The sequence below is a fragment of the Zonotrichia albicollis genome, chromosome 7, assembly GCF_047830755.1.
Source record: "Zonotrichia albicollis isolate bZonAlb1 chromosome 7, bZonAlb1.hap1, whole genome shotgun sequence".
Classification (NCBI taxonomy): Eukaryota; Metazoa; Chordata; class Aves; order Passeriformes; family Passerellidae; genus Zonotrichia; species Zonotrichia albicollis.
The window spans coordinates 37,710,719-37,725,811 of record NC_133825.1 but is presented as its reverse complement, the minus strand read 5'-3'; the positions used below and the strand labels follow the sequence as shown (position 1 = coordinate 37,725,811).

Genomic DNA, 15,093 nt, shown 5'->3' with positions numbered 1-15,093 from the left:
GCGGTGGTCGAGGTGGGGGCTGGACCCAACCCTGGGGGGTCCCCACGTTCGCGCTGCCCCTGCCCGCACCTGCCCGCTCCCGGTGCCCGCTCCCGCCCCGGCGCGGGGGACACGGGGCAGCCCAGCCCCCGACGGGGCGGGTGATGAGCGACCTCCGGGCCCCCAGCTCGCTGTCGCAAGGCGCTTCCATGTTCCCGCACTGTCTGTTGCCAGTTGTTAGTTTTCACCTCTCCAGGCCAGGACCTGGGGTGTTTAAGCGGATTAACGCCTTTATTTTTCTTGTCGGGAAAGGCCTGTGTCTCCCCTGCCCCGTGCCCATCTTTTCCCAGGCCGAACCGCGGTGAGCCAGTGCCCAGGGCACGGAGCACCGGGCTGGGGGCGAGCAGCTCCGAAACGCTGCCGGTTTGCCGGGAGCGGACACGGGACGGACTGTGCCCCCTCTGTGAATCCGTGCCTGAAGTACTGCGGGCAAGTTGAAGGCCAGACAAGGGGACCGCCGTCCCAGGTGTCCCCGGCCATGACGTTCCAGCTGGGGGTCTCGGCCCAGCGCCCTCCTTCTCCGGGATAGAGCGGGACACGGACGGGAGCGGCCGGCGGCCCCTGGCTCGGCGAGACAGATCCCGAGATCCCTAATTTGGGGTAAATCTCGGAGGGGGCAGGAGGGGTTCCATGCCGCGTCCATGGCTGCAGCTCTCCGAGAGGGTCGGGAAGGGCTGCGGCTGGGTCAGCCCAGAGGACACGATTCTGCGCTGTCACCGCGTCCCTATTGCTGCTGCGGGGAAAAAAACCCAAACCACCCTGCAAACAGCAGTCCCACTCCCACACCCACCCACCCCCGTCCCCCGAAAAAAGAACAGAAACAAGAAAAAAACCCCAAAAAACATACCACTGAAAAGGAAAAAACAAACAAACAAACAAAAACCCGTATTGTATCTAAAATTCGAGGAAGAGCGAACCCTGAGCAATAGATCTCCTCATATAGGTGATCCTAGGGAACGGCGCATTTCAAACTGGATGACAAACGACGCGCACAAGCAGGAGCTTCATTTTTAAGCTAAAAAAAATAAATAATCTTTTGTTTTGCAAAACGCAGATTAAACAGCCAAAATCCCAGTTATCTGGAAATAGGGGGCTAGCCAAATTAACAGGCTACAAATCTTCAGGAGGAGGCTTTATTTACTAACCCGCCCCAGCCACGTGTGGTAAACTTCTGCGGGTGCAAGGCGGCCCGGCATCTCTTCCCTTTGCACTCAGAAGTCAATAGATCAGAAACCCAAATTAACTCCCAGCCTATTTTCCATACACCCAGCCACTTTTTTTTTTTTTTTTTTTTTTTTTTTTTTTTTTTTTTATTTCTTGGTTATAGTGAATTGTACTCTTTGCAGCCTCATTAAATCCATTCCAAGACAAAAGAATAAAAGACTGGGGGGAGGGAGGGGACAGGAGAGGAGGGGGAACAGGAGAGGGAATGGGGAAAAAACAGATAAAGAAAACAAATAAAGCCCTTTAACTAGATCTTCACATAAATGTCACAGTTTCTCAGCATTTACGATTTCCCTGCTTAGCATAAAAACACTTAAGGACAAGATTGAAGGCTTTCCGAGAGGTCTGGACAGAAGTCAAAGCTATCATTCGGAGGTTAAAAAAAAAAAAAAGAATAAAAAGAAAAAGGAAAAAAGAGGGGATGGCGAAGTGGGGGCGGGAGGTGGCGGAAAACAAGTGCTCTTCCAAATAATACTAAAGAAAAGTGAATTTCATTGTAATTCATAGGCTTGTTCCAAATACCAAGAGAGAAAGAAAAAAGAATAGAAGCGCACAGATGCCCCGACGAAGGGAGAACAGCTCTGCTCCCATTGTTGTGGAGTTAAACAGTGGAAGGGAGGGTTAACCTAATCCATCAAATTGTCTGGAAATTGTGAAGAAAATTCAAAAACCATATGGTCTCCAAGCGCTCGCCTTCTCTCTGCTGCGGAGGGGCACGCTTGTTTCAGCATGGCGAACCGCAGGAGGCTGTATATGCTCCATTGTCGCTTGTCACTTCAGAGAAGAGGGCTCATTTGTCCCCAGTTTTCATGCTTTACGCTAAAAATTACAACCCCATCCATTCTCAAAGAGGAGAAAGATTTATTTAGCCTCGGAGAAACTGGACCAAAAAAAAAAAAAAAAAAATCCAACCCACAAACCAACCCCGTCTTATCTGGACACTTCTCTGCCGACTCCACCACTGTACACCAGATTTGCCTTTCTCACATAAATTTTACAAAGAATAGGGAGAAACACACGTTGCTCGACTCCAAAGGCAGGTCACGCTGCCAAGAGAAAACACATTCACCAGAGCTTTAATTTTAGTGGGGAAAAAAAAAATTAAAAAAACCCCAAAATAAAATTAAAAAAATAGGGAGGAAATTAAAAGAAAAAGAACTAAATGTAGGAAACGAAACATTTTCCATCCCCATGTTCCCCGTGGCAGCTTTTGCCCAAGCGCGGGAGGCCTGGCCAGCCGGGCGGAGGGCAGCTCCCCCCACAGCACACCCCGCTCCTTTTGTCCAAATCGCTGATAACTCCTTGCTGCCGCTCGGATTTGTTTTTTCTTTCAATTATTTTTTTCCTGCCCATTTTTCCCCCCTGCAATTTCAGGCTCGAAATGCCTTGCTGACAGCGGGAGGGTCCCGGGGTCCCGGTGGTTCCGCCCGCCCCTCCGCGCTCCCGCCGCCGCCGCGCATCCCCCGCGCCCGGGAAGCGCTGCCCGCACCTCCGGCCGCATCCATGCTCCGCGTTCTTCCTGTGCTAAACTCTGCCTGGCATTAGACATAGATAAAAACCCTAAATAATAATATTGGTCTAGCTCGTGTGCTCCTTTCCCCTCATTTTTCTCGCAGGTACTGCTCTCAGAGTAACTTTAAATGCAAACGGGATGGGAGATTCCTGCGAGGGAAAAGTCCGGTGTAGCCTCGGACCTGCGGGGTGCTTTTTCGGTCACAAATGAAGGACGTTAAAAAGTATATTAAAATGGTAAGGATTTTATTGTATCGGAAAAAAAGAGCTATCTGTACAATTCTAAGAGACAGTAAATAAAGCGACATTGTCCCTATCGGAACTTAAATAGCAGGCCTTTTAAAATTTGTACAATTCAAACAAAACCAGGTCTTAAATCTGTACAATTTTTTAAATTTATAGTGTAATATTTAAATGTATTGATTTTGGGATTTGTACTTTTTTATTTCCATAGCATGCAAAAAATTCTAAAAAGAGTAAAAAATAATTCTAGGATTTTTTTTATTTTTCCTTTTTTTTTTGTTACCACCTTCATATCAAAAATACGAAAGGCAGCTTTTTAATAAAAGCACAACAATAGCAGAAAATGGTAAAAATAGCTTTTAATTGTTAAAATGAGGCAGAAATTGCATTGGAGACAAATCTCTATGCTCTAGGAAAAAAAGAAAGTATATATTTTTCAACTTGCATTATCACCCAGCCCCAAGTTCCCAAGATTGCGAAAGAAAAAAATATTTTTAAAGGGAAAAAAATTAGTTCGTGCACATCTGAAACATGCAAGGAAAGGAAAGCGGCTAATTTTTTGCTGTTGCCGTTTTAAGCCTAACTTAAATCTTCTCTTAAGTGGTTTGTTTCGGAAGTCTTTGAAAACAACTGCTTTCCCAAACATCTGTTGGAAGCCAGGTTTATCCCAAGGTTACGCGTCTCCCTTATAGATAAAATAATCATCACTGATAGCTATTAGAAAAAAAATAATAATCAAAACCTCAAAAAGAAGGGGGAAGGAAAAAATTCCAATATATAAGTTTAAATATTTATACAGAAGCCGTCCGTAATTGCACCGTTCCGAAGATGTGGCAGGCGGAGGGATATCGACTCTACCCTAAATTAATCGGGGGTGTGTGTCTGTGGTGGGGTTCTATTGCTTATTGCTCCGGCCGAGCGAGCGGCCGCCCCGCCGCGCTGCCGGGGCCGGCCTGGGGGGCCGAGGGTGCCGGTTTGGAGCTCTCGGGATGGGGGGGAGGGACATGGGGGGGCACGCCGGCCGCCCCTCAGTCATCCACGTCGATCTCCACGTCCTCCTCCTCCTCTTCCTCCTCCTCCTCGCTGTCCCGGCGGCTGCGGGGCCGCTCCGTGGGGGGCGAGGCGGGGCGGGGCGGCTGCGGAGCGCCGGGCTCCCGGGCGGCGGCGGGGGGCGGCGGCGGGGACCCGGGCCGCGCCTTGCCCCGTCCCTCTGCGCTGGGCTCCAGCTCGGCCAAGGCCACGATGTCCACGGCGGGGTTGGGGCCCAGCTTTTTGGCCGATTCCACGTCGGCCTTCATCTCCTCCAGGTCTCTCTTGAGCTTGGCGCGGCGGTTCTGGAACCAGGTGATGACCTGGGCGTTGGTGAGCCCCAGCTGCTGGGCGATCTGGTCCCGGTCCGCCGGCGACAGGTATTTTTGGTAGAGGAACCGCTTCTCCAGCTCGTAGATCTGGTGGTTGGTGAAGGCCGTCCGCGACTTCCGACGCTTCTTCGGCGTTTGCCGCTGCCCGAAGATGGTCATCCCGTCCCGGCCTGCCGACGAGCCGCCAGATTGTCCCCGCTTTCCCGTGTCCACCCCGACCCGAGCCCCCGGACCCCACACCCCTGCCCCGTGGGTATCTGGAGGGAGCGGGACGGAGCCCCCTCTCCCGCACCCCGAGGGCCACGGGGGAGGATGCTCCGGGTACCGGCCGGGTACGGGCCGCGCAGGGACCCCCATCCCACCCCGTGCGACACCCTGGGAAATGGCGGGGGACGAGGAGAGGAGGAAAACCAGGCCCTGGGGAGGAGCGGGGTACCCACCCGTTGGAGGACCCCCTACTCTGAGAGGGGCTTACCTTCGGCCGCCTGCAGCACGCTGACTTCCAGCCCCTTGAAGGTCTTGCTGGCCAGCTCTTCCAGGGCGCAGAGGGGCGAGGTCTGGGAGAGCAGCGCCCGGCCGGAGAGGGGCAGCCCGGCCGGGGGGTGCTTCTCGGCGGCGGAGAGGAGGTGGGCCGTTCCGCAGAGGGTGTAACTCCTCCGCACCGAGGGCTTGTTGAGGATGTCCTCGATGCTGAAGGGGGTGAGGGGCTTGTTGGAGTTGGCCGGCGGTGGGAGGTGATCCAAGGGGCTCCGCCGCCGTTCTTCCCCCGAAGAGGGCTTGGGTTCTTCTTTGGAAGTCATGGTGGGGCCGGGCTGCACGGGGCTGCCTTCCCCACCCGCGACGGGGATGCGCTGCCGCGGGGAGAAGCCCCCGGCGGGACCGCGGGGTGACGGCGGCGAAGACAGCGAGCAAAAGTTGAAGCCCACCTCCAACTCCGGCGGAGGAGCCCCGGGTCCTCCCGGGGAGAGCCACGTCGGGCGGCGGGCCGGGCGGGCAGGGCGGCGGGCGGGCGCGGAGCGGAGCAGAGCTGCCGTCGGTCCCTCGCCGAGAGGTGGTCCTGCCGTACCTCTTGTCCCAGGGTTTTGGGTCGGAGATTTCCCCCCCTCCTGTCTGTCTCCTCTCTCTCTCTCTCTCTCTCTCTCTCTCTCCCTGTCTCTCCTCTTTCTTTCTCTTTCTAGCTGCTATTTTAAGAAACACCCCAAATCACAGCACTTTCCCTGCCCCCCCACCTCAAGCTAATACCCACCCCAAAATAATTTTTAAAAATAATTAAAAAAAAAAAAAGAAAAAGAAAAAGCAGACTTCGTCGGGGGGAAGAGCAGCCCTCGTACCGAGACCTCGGACCAGGGGGAAAGAAGCGAGAAGAGATGGGGTAATTGACTATTGCTAACAAGTTATTGTTGATTGGGAGGTAATCAATTATCTTCAATGACACTTTTCGCCCTCTCTCTCTCTCTCTCTCTTTCTCTCTCTCTCTCTCTCTGTCCAATGCAGGCTTTTGCAAGTTCGGAGACCCATTAATTAGGAGGCGGTATGGAGGTGGAGCCCAGTTGAATTATAATGCTGAATGCACTTGTCATATTCTGGCCCTGCTATTTGTTTGGACATATATATTTTTAAATTACATTACAAACCAGCCTTTATTGCATCAGGATAATACAGTATAGTGAAAAATAATAATAAGCGAAAACAAAACAAACCGAAAAATATCCGGCTGTATCTTTTTTTTCTTCCCCCCGAGATTTTTTTTTCTTTCCTTTCTATTCTCCCTCCTGCTAATTTCTGCTACCAGGTTATTCAAAATGTCTCTCTCCAGCTCTACCCAGAGCCCTTTGATTTTTTTTTTTTTTTTTTAATGAGGGGAAGAAGGGGAGAGCCTGGTTCCAGGTAAGGCAGACCTTTCCTTTCCAATAAAACCCGAAGGTTTCCGCCGAATTTGTCGTGCTCCTCTTTCCCAGCGCCCTGTGTCGGAGCGTGCTGCGGGGCCCGGGGCGGGAGCAGGGCCCCCCGGTGTCGGGAGAGCCCACGGAGGGGTTGCGTGGCGGGCTGCGGGCCGGGAGCGCTCCGGGGATGGCGGCGGCTTCTGGGGCTCCGGTGGTGCCCGGTGCTCCTGGCCGGGAGCAGCGCGGGGGAAAGAGTCGGGGAGGGCCGGTTTCTAGCCCGAGTCCTTTTGCTGCGAGCCCACGGGAGGCTCTGGAGAGGGGCAGGGCTGACGGGGGTTGCTGTGTCCCCCACTCTCGGGGAACCCGGCCCGGCCCGGCTCTCCCCGCGGCCAGACCCGCTCCTTAGTATTTCAAGGCGGATCACCATCCCGCTTCTGTCTCGCCGTTCCGCAGGGACGGAGACAAAGCCCAGAGCCGGGGCGAACAGCTTGGCCCCCACTGCGGGCATGAACGCTCCCCCACGGTCCCCGGGGGGACCTCGGCCGGGACACGAGCCGGGGCCGGGGCTGGGGCTGGACGGGACGGGAGGTGGTGGGAGAGGCGGTGGGGCAGGAAGAGAGAGATAGGGGCTTGGACTGGGCCCCAACTTTCCCTCCTCACCTTGAGGGCCTAGGGGAGGACGGCTGGCAGCTCCCAGGCCGCTAGGTACCAAACAAGCACAAAAGAAGCAAATGGCTCCTCTCCTTAAAGCGCCCTCTTCCCATTTTTTATAGCTCTCTGGGAGTCTCTTTATGCAGTGACCTATTTTTAAAGGCCTATATTGGGTTATTCATCATATCAAATACTGCGAGGAGATGGGGGGGAGCCGGTCGGGGGGGAGCGAATTACACTGATTCTAAATCGCCCGGCTTCTTTGCTTTGCTAGGTGGATTATTTGCTTCGCTTTGCTCGGGTTTTATGAAGTGATTTAAACATATTTTAACCAATTAGAGACTTTCCTCCTCTCCCTTGTGTCCCCTCGCATTGTTTTCCAGCGTGTCGTTTTATGTCAGGATCCAGGTTTTATTGAGAACTCAGCCGGGGTGCTGGTGTTATAATTACAGAAATAAGGTTTTAAAAAAAATAAAAAGGAGGGGGAAAAAACGAAAGAAAAATAGCTTCGTTCCTGAGTGCGAGTTTGGGCGGGCTGGCGGGCGTACGGGATGCTCTGAGGCACAGCCGGTTCCCCGCTGCAGCCTTTCCCACAGAGTGGAGTGCGGACACGGGAGGAACTCACTCCCCCCATCTCGAGCACAGCCCGTTTCGTTCAGGGCGCGAGCAAAAGTGATTCAGACACAGCGAAATCCTACAAATCGTTTTGGATCCCCCGTTGTCCCCCCAGCCTGCGTCTCCTCTCTCTTCTACGCGGGAGGACAGGGCTTTCAAAGCACCCTGCATGTTTTTTTGCTTTTGGCTCCCTAATAGGGGCAGAGCCAGGGGGAGGACGGACAGCAGCCTCAGTACAGACTTCCCGACACAGAGGGACCCTTCCTCGTTTGCCTCGGCCGCTGTCTGGTAGGGGATAGACGGTTTCTTGCTTTGCATGAACAGCTCAGCCCGATGGCTCCAGGCCTGTCGCCTGCCCTTGTGCCCAGCGTCCCTCCCCAGATAGCACCTCACTGGAAAAAGGGTGGTTGAGAGGGAAGGGGGCAGATCCCGGCCGCCTTCCCCGAGTCCCCCGGCTCTCGTTGGTTGTCCCGGCGGGCTTCGACCGAGCCCTCTCCTCTGTGCTCTCCGCTGCCCGGTGCTGCCTTTGGCGGATTTGGGCTCGTTTGTCCTGTGCTTACTTTTCCTTTGCAACCGCTGCATCTCCCTCCTCGCAAACGATTCCCTCTCTGTACACCGGGGGTGGGCTGGGCTGACCCCAATCCGGCTTAGGGGGAGAGCTCTTCATCTCCCCTCCTCATCCTTCGGAGTTTAATGATTTTAATTTTCTTTTTTGGCAGCCCGTTTGACACTCAACCCCGAATTAGGGACTCTCAGTGCCCTGCGGCGTGTCCCATTGCATCTCACTGTCCTCGGAGGGCTCCTGAGAGCAAGGGAGCCCCGGGGACAGCTGGGGGCCTGCTCCTGCCACCGCCACGGAACTTCGCATCCCGCCGGGCTCTTCTTCCCGTCCCGCCGGGACTCAGCTGCTAGTCGTGTGTCCCAGCTTTGAGGTCGTTTGGGGAAGAACACCCTCATCCAATGCGCTCCAACACCCTCCCTCCCCGCTGCTTCTGCCTGCAACAGCCCCTCTGAGTGGGACCTGGAACTGACCTACTCCTGGGGCAGGCAGAAGTTTGAGTCGGGTTCCCCATCGAGAGATGGGGACAAGCAGGGCTGGGGGGCACGGCTGCCCTTGGATGTCCCCGGGGATGGATGAGGGCTTCCTCCCAAACCTTTGGGAAGTGTCGGTCTAGGTCCCTGCCTTCCAACGTGGAAGAAAAGCGAGTGAAGCTGCGGCGTTTCCTCCTCACAGAGGAGAAAACTGCAGCTGAAACCAAAACTCCTCGTGAGTGCGGACACACAACAACAACAACAACAACAACAAAATCTCAGGCTACGAGTAGCATCTTTGGAAGCCTTTCCTCTTGCCGTCTCCAGAACCGTATTTCGGGGTGTGGGCATAGCTGCCCTCCCCGGAACAGTCCCGGGCCCGGCGGGCAGCAGCAGGACGCTCCCGGGGCTGCCCGGCTCTGGCTGTGTGCGGTCCGCTCCTGTCCAGGAAAATGTCACAGGAATATAATTAAAGCAGGCGGCATATATCATTCAAGTGTTGATCACCAAAGTAACTGCGTACAAATGACACCTCCTTTCCCGGCATAGCTGAGCCGTGCATGGCTCCCAGCTATGTCTGCCTAGTTTAAGTGGTCTAAACACGTTACCACTCCCTGATAGCAGCGGGGAGAGGAGCAAAACTCCTGCCCTCCAGCTAGTAGCTAGTCTTGGCACGGTATCTCTCAAAGGCCGGGAGGGCGAGCCGGGAACCTAAGAAATAACTGTTTTCGTCTTCAAGCATCCCTCCAAGTTTGGGGCTGCGAGTGCCGAGCGGCGGAGAGGCCCCGGTGGGACCCGCGGTGAACAGAGAGCCACGGCAGGGTCTGTGGTCCTGTCCCAGTCCACTCCTGAAAAACGGCCGGTAACAGGTACCTAGAGATATCCCCTGATGCCGCCGCCGCCGGGCACAGCACGGCGTTGCTCTCTTCGGAAAACAACGCTCCCCAGTTGGGCGTCCGTCGGCTGCCAGCTATGATGGGGAGGGGGCACCGGGGTACCGGCGAACCCTGTAGGGTTAGGGAGAAGCTCCCCAGCAGAGCCCATTTCTGGAGCTCGTTGTACAGCTGTCGGGCGATCCTTCCTTCCCTCGCAACCACCTCCTTACAGGGGAAGAAACTTTTCTGCACCAAAAATAAATGTGACTCGAGTACTCGGATCCGGCCTGGGAGCTGGGGTCAGGGGCACCGCGCCCAGCCCGGCCCGGCTCGACTGGGACACACCGGCCCCGGGAAGCCCCGAATTTTCCCCGGCAGAGAAAGATGGAGAAGTGGCCGTTCCCTCGGTCTTCGGCCGCGGGGCCGGGACCTGAACGGGGCCGACCAGGGACGAAACCCGCCGGTCCAGAAACCCAGCCAGGAGCGGGATGCGAGGAGCAGCCCCCCTCGGGCGGACGGGAGGTGCGGTGCCCAGCTCCCCGACTTCACCTGGGGATTTTCGTTTGCAAACCAGCTCTCGGGGCGACTCAGCGGAGCCGAGATCAGCCGAGCTCCAGGGTCCGTGCACTTTCTGCCTACCCCTGGGACCGATTTGTTTCCCTCCCGCAAAGTCCCCGCATAGTGGTGCCGGCACGGCAGTGTTCGCACTGCTCTCGCTGTCCCGCTGTGGGGCCGGGAGAGGAGGCGGGGGGGAGTCCCAATTTGGGCAAGTGCCTGGCCTGGTGTAAGCAGGCAAGCTCTCGGGCTGGTGTAAAAGAAACAGGGGAGCCCGTCTCCCCCACAAGCCGTTTTAGAGCACAAATGGAAAGGAACGACCAGGGTGGATCAACACCTAAAGCCACCTAATCAACCTGCGTGGGGTCCCGGGGAGCATTTACCACAGCGGGGGAGAAACGCAGGGGTGACCCCATCCCTAATGTCCAGAACCACTACGTTGTTGCTCCTCTTAGCACAGCCTGGGACCCTCTCGTCCCACTGCTCCTGGTGGATTTTAGGGATTCCCTGGGGTTTGTGGGGGCTAGAGAGCCAGTCTGCGCTGATGGCTCCCCAGCCAGTCCCCCGGGTTTTCCCCTGGGGACAGAGGCTCCAGTAGCCGTTCCAGGAATTCCCGTGCGAGTAGGGCCAACAGGAGCGTATGAACGTATTTAGTTTTTTACATTCTTGTATTTTATTTTCTAGTCCAAGAAATCCAGTAGGACTCAAGCTTCCTGGCAAAAACGGTCGGGACGTGCCTGTCCTAGCTCCAGGCAAGGCAAGAACTTGATTTTTATCAATTCATAGTTTTAAAACCCCGTAGATACTCCGATAAATGCCATCTGCACAATGCCCCTGGAAGGCAGGGAGGTGGGACTGAGACTGTCGGGGGCATTTCAGGCCTCCTGGCCGTGTCAGGGTCTGTGGATGACAGAGATTTAGCAGCTCTCGGACCCTCTCTGCCCCGTCCCAGGTCTTGAAGAGGCAAGGCCGGGCTGTAGGGCAAGCGAAGAAGACCCTTCAGAGGGGATCAGCGCAACCCCGGCCTCTTCAGAGCCTGCCTGTCCCCTGGGCCACTTTCGTTTTGGGAAAAACGAAAGGCGAAAACGCCTTCTGTCCAGTCCCCCCGGGTTCCAGGGAAGAGGATGGAAGGGGAAGGGATGGCCAAGGAGCTGACCGTGGGACGGCGCGCTGGGCGCTGGGGAGGCGGGGGCAGACGGTGCCCGGCCCGCGCAGCTGCGCCCGGAGGCGGCTGGAAATAGCTCACAGCGCTGGGTTCTCCTGTCACCTCTGGGCCCCGCGGGGCTGGAATGGGAGTGTCGAGACCCCAGGTGATGCCCACCTCACCCCGGCCCCGGATATCCCTCTCTTTCCCCGGGAGAAAAGCCGCGGAGGGTCTGCCGCAAGAATTCTCCCTGCTCCGCAACTGCGCTCCGGTCTCAGAGCTCCACAAAACTTTGGTTGGTTGGGCGGCGAGGGGGGGACAAAAGACACAGACACCCAGGACTGTGACAGCCGAGCCGCGCTGGCTCCTCCGAGACCTGTAATATCTCTGCCGCTCCCGGCACGCGTGAATAATTCACCAGGCTGCCAAATGCAAGTAACGTTTGTGCCAGCTATGAAAGAGCTGTGGAGGCGAAGGCTTATTTTTGGGGGGCAGGAGGAGGTGTGGGGAATCAATTGAAACTTAATAAAGGGAGTGGGGGGGGACAATGGTGGAAATAAGGCAGGCAACTTCTTCTAATAACAACTTGGTGTTAATAATTCAGGAGCAGTCATTGGATTATAGCGCAATATCCGAAGTACACGTTGCCGGCACTGTGCGGGTGGATAATGTAATCGGAGCTCATTTTGCCTTCCAATAAATTACAGCAGCAAAAGTTTCCTGTTAAAGCAGATATTTGTATTTCTTTTTTGAAGGTGATTCCCCTTCCAACTACTGCAGTAAGACAATTAATTAAAAACTAATATATCCATCCATTGCAAGAGCAGCACCAAGAAGCGAAGCCACAGTTTGACTGTGATCTCTTCCAACTTTCTGTGTTGCAAAGCTGCTCCTCCTTCTCACCTCTTTCTTTCAGTCTCCCTGTTTTTTCATCCCTCCTTTTTTTTTTCATCCTACTCCATCTGGCCTCACAGGAGCCCTCCAAGCTCAGACAAGTGCTGCTGAAAAGAAAACTCTCCCTAAAATACATCTCTTCATGTTAGACTTGCCATGTTTGTTCCTCTTGTCCCTCTCAGGTCCTGTCATGAAGGGGTAGCAGCTAGAGATAGGGTCAAACAGCAGTCCACTTGTCTTTCAACTCACACATGAGGTGAGTTTGCAAGGCCTCAGATGACTCTCCTTTTTATTCCAAACTGCAGGAGCATTTAGCAGCTGACACATCCCCCAGACCCAGCCAGGCTATTGCAACTTTTCTCTTCTCTATTCCCCTGTTCTTCTCATCAAAGGCTGGGCTATACCCTTGCCTTCTTGTGGTGTTCATCTCCAGCTGGGATTCAAAAGATGATTCTCAAACCTCCCAACCTCCCCCAGCCTCTCCCGCTGGAAACAGGAATCCACTGCACTGCACTCCAGTGTCAAGCTGCTCTCTGCATCCTCAGACCTGCTTCAGAAAGGAACCTTTCCTCAAGAGTTTGTCCATGAGCAGCAGACATCTCTGATGAGAGGCTTTACACATATGTTTGTTTTATTCTGCTTTCTGTTTCAGGAACCTTAAACACATTTCTCAGCTGGTCATGTTTCAGGCAGGGCTCTTGCTGTGGGTACTTTTAGCATCCTGAATGGTGACTGGCATTCCCATCCTGCATAATAGCTGCTGTCAGCTTCCAGTGTTTCTGTACCGATCGCTGTCAGATCAGGCTGTCTCCCTGTCTCCAGTGCTGCATGGAGGCACCATGGGGAAAGAGAGAAAAGAGCTTCCTGGAGGAGGCTGGAGTGAGAAGAATCTCTCTTGTTGGGCACTTTCCTGATTCCCACTCTTCAGATGCAGATTCTGAACTCTGAGGTTTAATATCACGACAAAAATCTCTCTTATGATTCCACCTCTGAGCATCCTGGAGTCAAATTCAAATCCACTTCTCTTCTCTCTTTTGTTCAGTTTGTGACCAAACTGTCTTGGCACCAAATTCTCATGTCCTCTGGCCTGGCACCCAGGACTCTTTTTGAGCTGATGCACAATCCCTTGTGACTTGTGGAACTTTACAGCCTGGATTTTTTTCTCCTGGGCACTGAGTAAAACCTGTGTAGTGAACAGCCTCAAGATTTATCCCATTTTTCTGCTTGAAATCTCCGTGGGGTCTGCTTAGCTCAGTTGTTTTTTACAGGTGTGCAAAGCAGGTCTTCACTAATGCCAAATACACAGGAACAGTGGGTCTGGATTCTGCTTGCACATGGAAAAACCCATCAGGTTCTCAGGTTCAACGACGGCACTTGCCTTCATTGGTGTAACAACTTAACAAGGACCTGCCAGCACTCCTCAGTAAGAGCTAAGAGAGTGAGCAAGTGGGGTGTTAAGGCTGCACACAGCAGAAATAACCTGGTCTGGGTAGGCAAAGGGGCTGTTGTGGGCATCCCTCATCCTCACGAGAGAGTGGAATTGGTGGGGCCTGAGGGGTCCCTGGCTGGGGAGCTGCCACTAGAGGTAGGGCACCAAGGGCAGCATGGAGGGACTAGCTTAGTCTGTCTGAGAGCACAGGTTAACTTCCCAGAAGCAGCCCCTCTCCCTCGCTTTAAATCTTGGGATTTTCTGCTTGGAAAGCTGCATACGTGCTCCTGACACCTTTCGCAGTCTCAGTGAAGCAATGGGTATTGAAAATCTCCTGTGCCCTGTGAACTTATTGCCAAACTCCAGAAGGACCTTTATTTACAGTGAAAGGAGTGTTTGTGAATCTTGGAGTACATGGACTCCAAGGACAGGAGAGAAAAACGATTTTAATTTTCCAATGCTAAATAAACACTTGTTGACTGGTAATGCAATGTAAAATTTATAGAAGATATGATTTTTTTACTGAGATGTGTAAGATCCCTAAATGGTGACTTCACCTACAAGGAGTAGGCAGTGGGTAGGAGGTGTGAAGTCCAGCCGTGGATCACCTGTGCCCCCCACAGCTGTGGGGCAGTTGCAATGTAGGTGCACCAGGGCCTCTCTTCTCTTTGGTCTTTGTCCTTTTGCCCTGTACATGTGTGCAGTCTGCAATCTCACCAGCTCAGCCTAGTGGAGCTGGGCATGCTGTGCTGCATGAACATGACCTTTTGCTCTGAAGATGGCAACAGCCTTGTGCTGGCAGCAAAACAACATACCCAGTACAAATAGAATCATTCTGATAATAAATCACCATCCATAATAAGAAGACATCGTTAATAATAAGTCATCCAGGGGCCTCTTGAGACCAGAGTACAACTTACTGTAAAAATAGATAGGAAACATGGTGTGATCATTACAAGCAAGATAACAAATAAAACAGAAAATGACTTTTATAGGCATTTAGCTCTTCTTTCCTTCCCCCAGCTTCCAACTAGTTCTGTTTTCAGTCAGGATGGCTATGATTTAAGTTTGGTCACAAACATAGACTGGATTTTTGCAGATGCAGAGCCCTAGGTTTACTACACCTGTGAGCTGGCTGGCCAGATCACTATCTGCAAAGGAGCTGTCAGGCAAAAATCCCTCTTTTTTTCCTTTCTGCTCACAGTGTGATCCTTTAGTTATCCTGATTTCTCCAAAGGTGATGGATAAAGGCTCCCTGGCCATGATATACAGAAGACAACTGAGGCCTTGCCCATAGATATCAGCTCTTTCTGTATCCCCTCAGCTGGCAGGATTTGTTGCCCAGCTCCCACGGCTTTGTTTTGGCTCAGCTGATGAGGTAACTTCAGAAACCAGAGGATAGGAAGGGGCAAACACATGGTAAAATGTGAGCTTTGAAAGGAATGAAGGTTTGCATTGAGAACTCACCAGACCCAGGAATATTTTCACACATAAACTGTCTGGCAGCAAAAGACTCGTGAAAATTGCTTCATGCACAGAAGCGAAGGGAATCTCACACATTTGTTTAAGGACAAATTTGCAAGTCGCCCTTGTACTGTTCTGTCAGCTCTAATCTGCTTGGGATTTCAGTGCTGCT

At 53.5% G+C, this 15,093-nt stretch overlaps 1 protein-coding gene and 1 long non-coding RNA gene across 3 annotated transcripts; one reads left to right on the top strand and one right to left on the bottom strand.

Moving 5' to 3' along the window:
• Positions 1-3,259: 3,259 nt before the first annotated feature.
• On the bottom strand, positions 3,260-6,106 carry LBX1 (ladybird homeobox 1). Its single transcript, XM_074545121.1, has 2 exons — positions 4,855-6,106; positions 3,260-4,549 (listed from the first exon to the last, which is right to left on the bottom strand). Exons 1-2 carry the CDS (start codon positions 5,177-5,179, stop codon positions 4,047-4,049), a joined length of 828 nt encoding a protein of 275 aa, XP_074401222.1. The 5' UTR covers positions 5,180-6,106; the 3' UTR covers positions 3,260-4,046.
• A 1,541-nt stretch (positions 6,107-7,647) lies between these two features.
• LOC141729698 (uncharacterized) lies at positions 7,648-11,451 on the top strand. Of its 2 annotated transcripts, none has more exons than XR_012581127.1 (3): positions 7,648-7,816; positions 8,248-9,957; positions 10,675-11,451. It is a non-coding gene; the product is annotated as an uncharacterized LOC141729698 (long non-coding RNA). The 2 variants fall into 2 exon arrangements; XR_012581128.1 differs by having other exon boundaries at positions 8,248-10,053.
• Positions 11,452-15,093: the final 3,642 nt, after the last annotated feature.

What these genes read in the sequence shown, in the direction of transcription:
- LBX1 (XM_074545121.1), bottom strand. Translation starts at nt 5,179, where the DNA reads ATGACTTCCAAAGAAGAACCCAAGCCCTCTTCGGGGGAAGAACGGCGG. An exon ending in CGTGCTGCAGGCGGCCGAAG is followed by an intron (nt 4,550 to 4,854) that starts GTAAGCCCCTCT and finishes GCTCGTCGGCAG; the next exon opens with GCCGGGACGGGATGACCATC.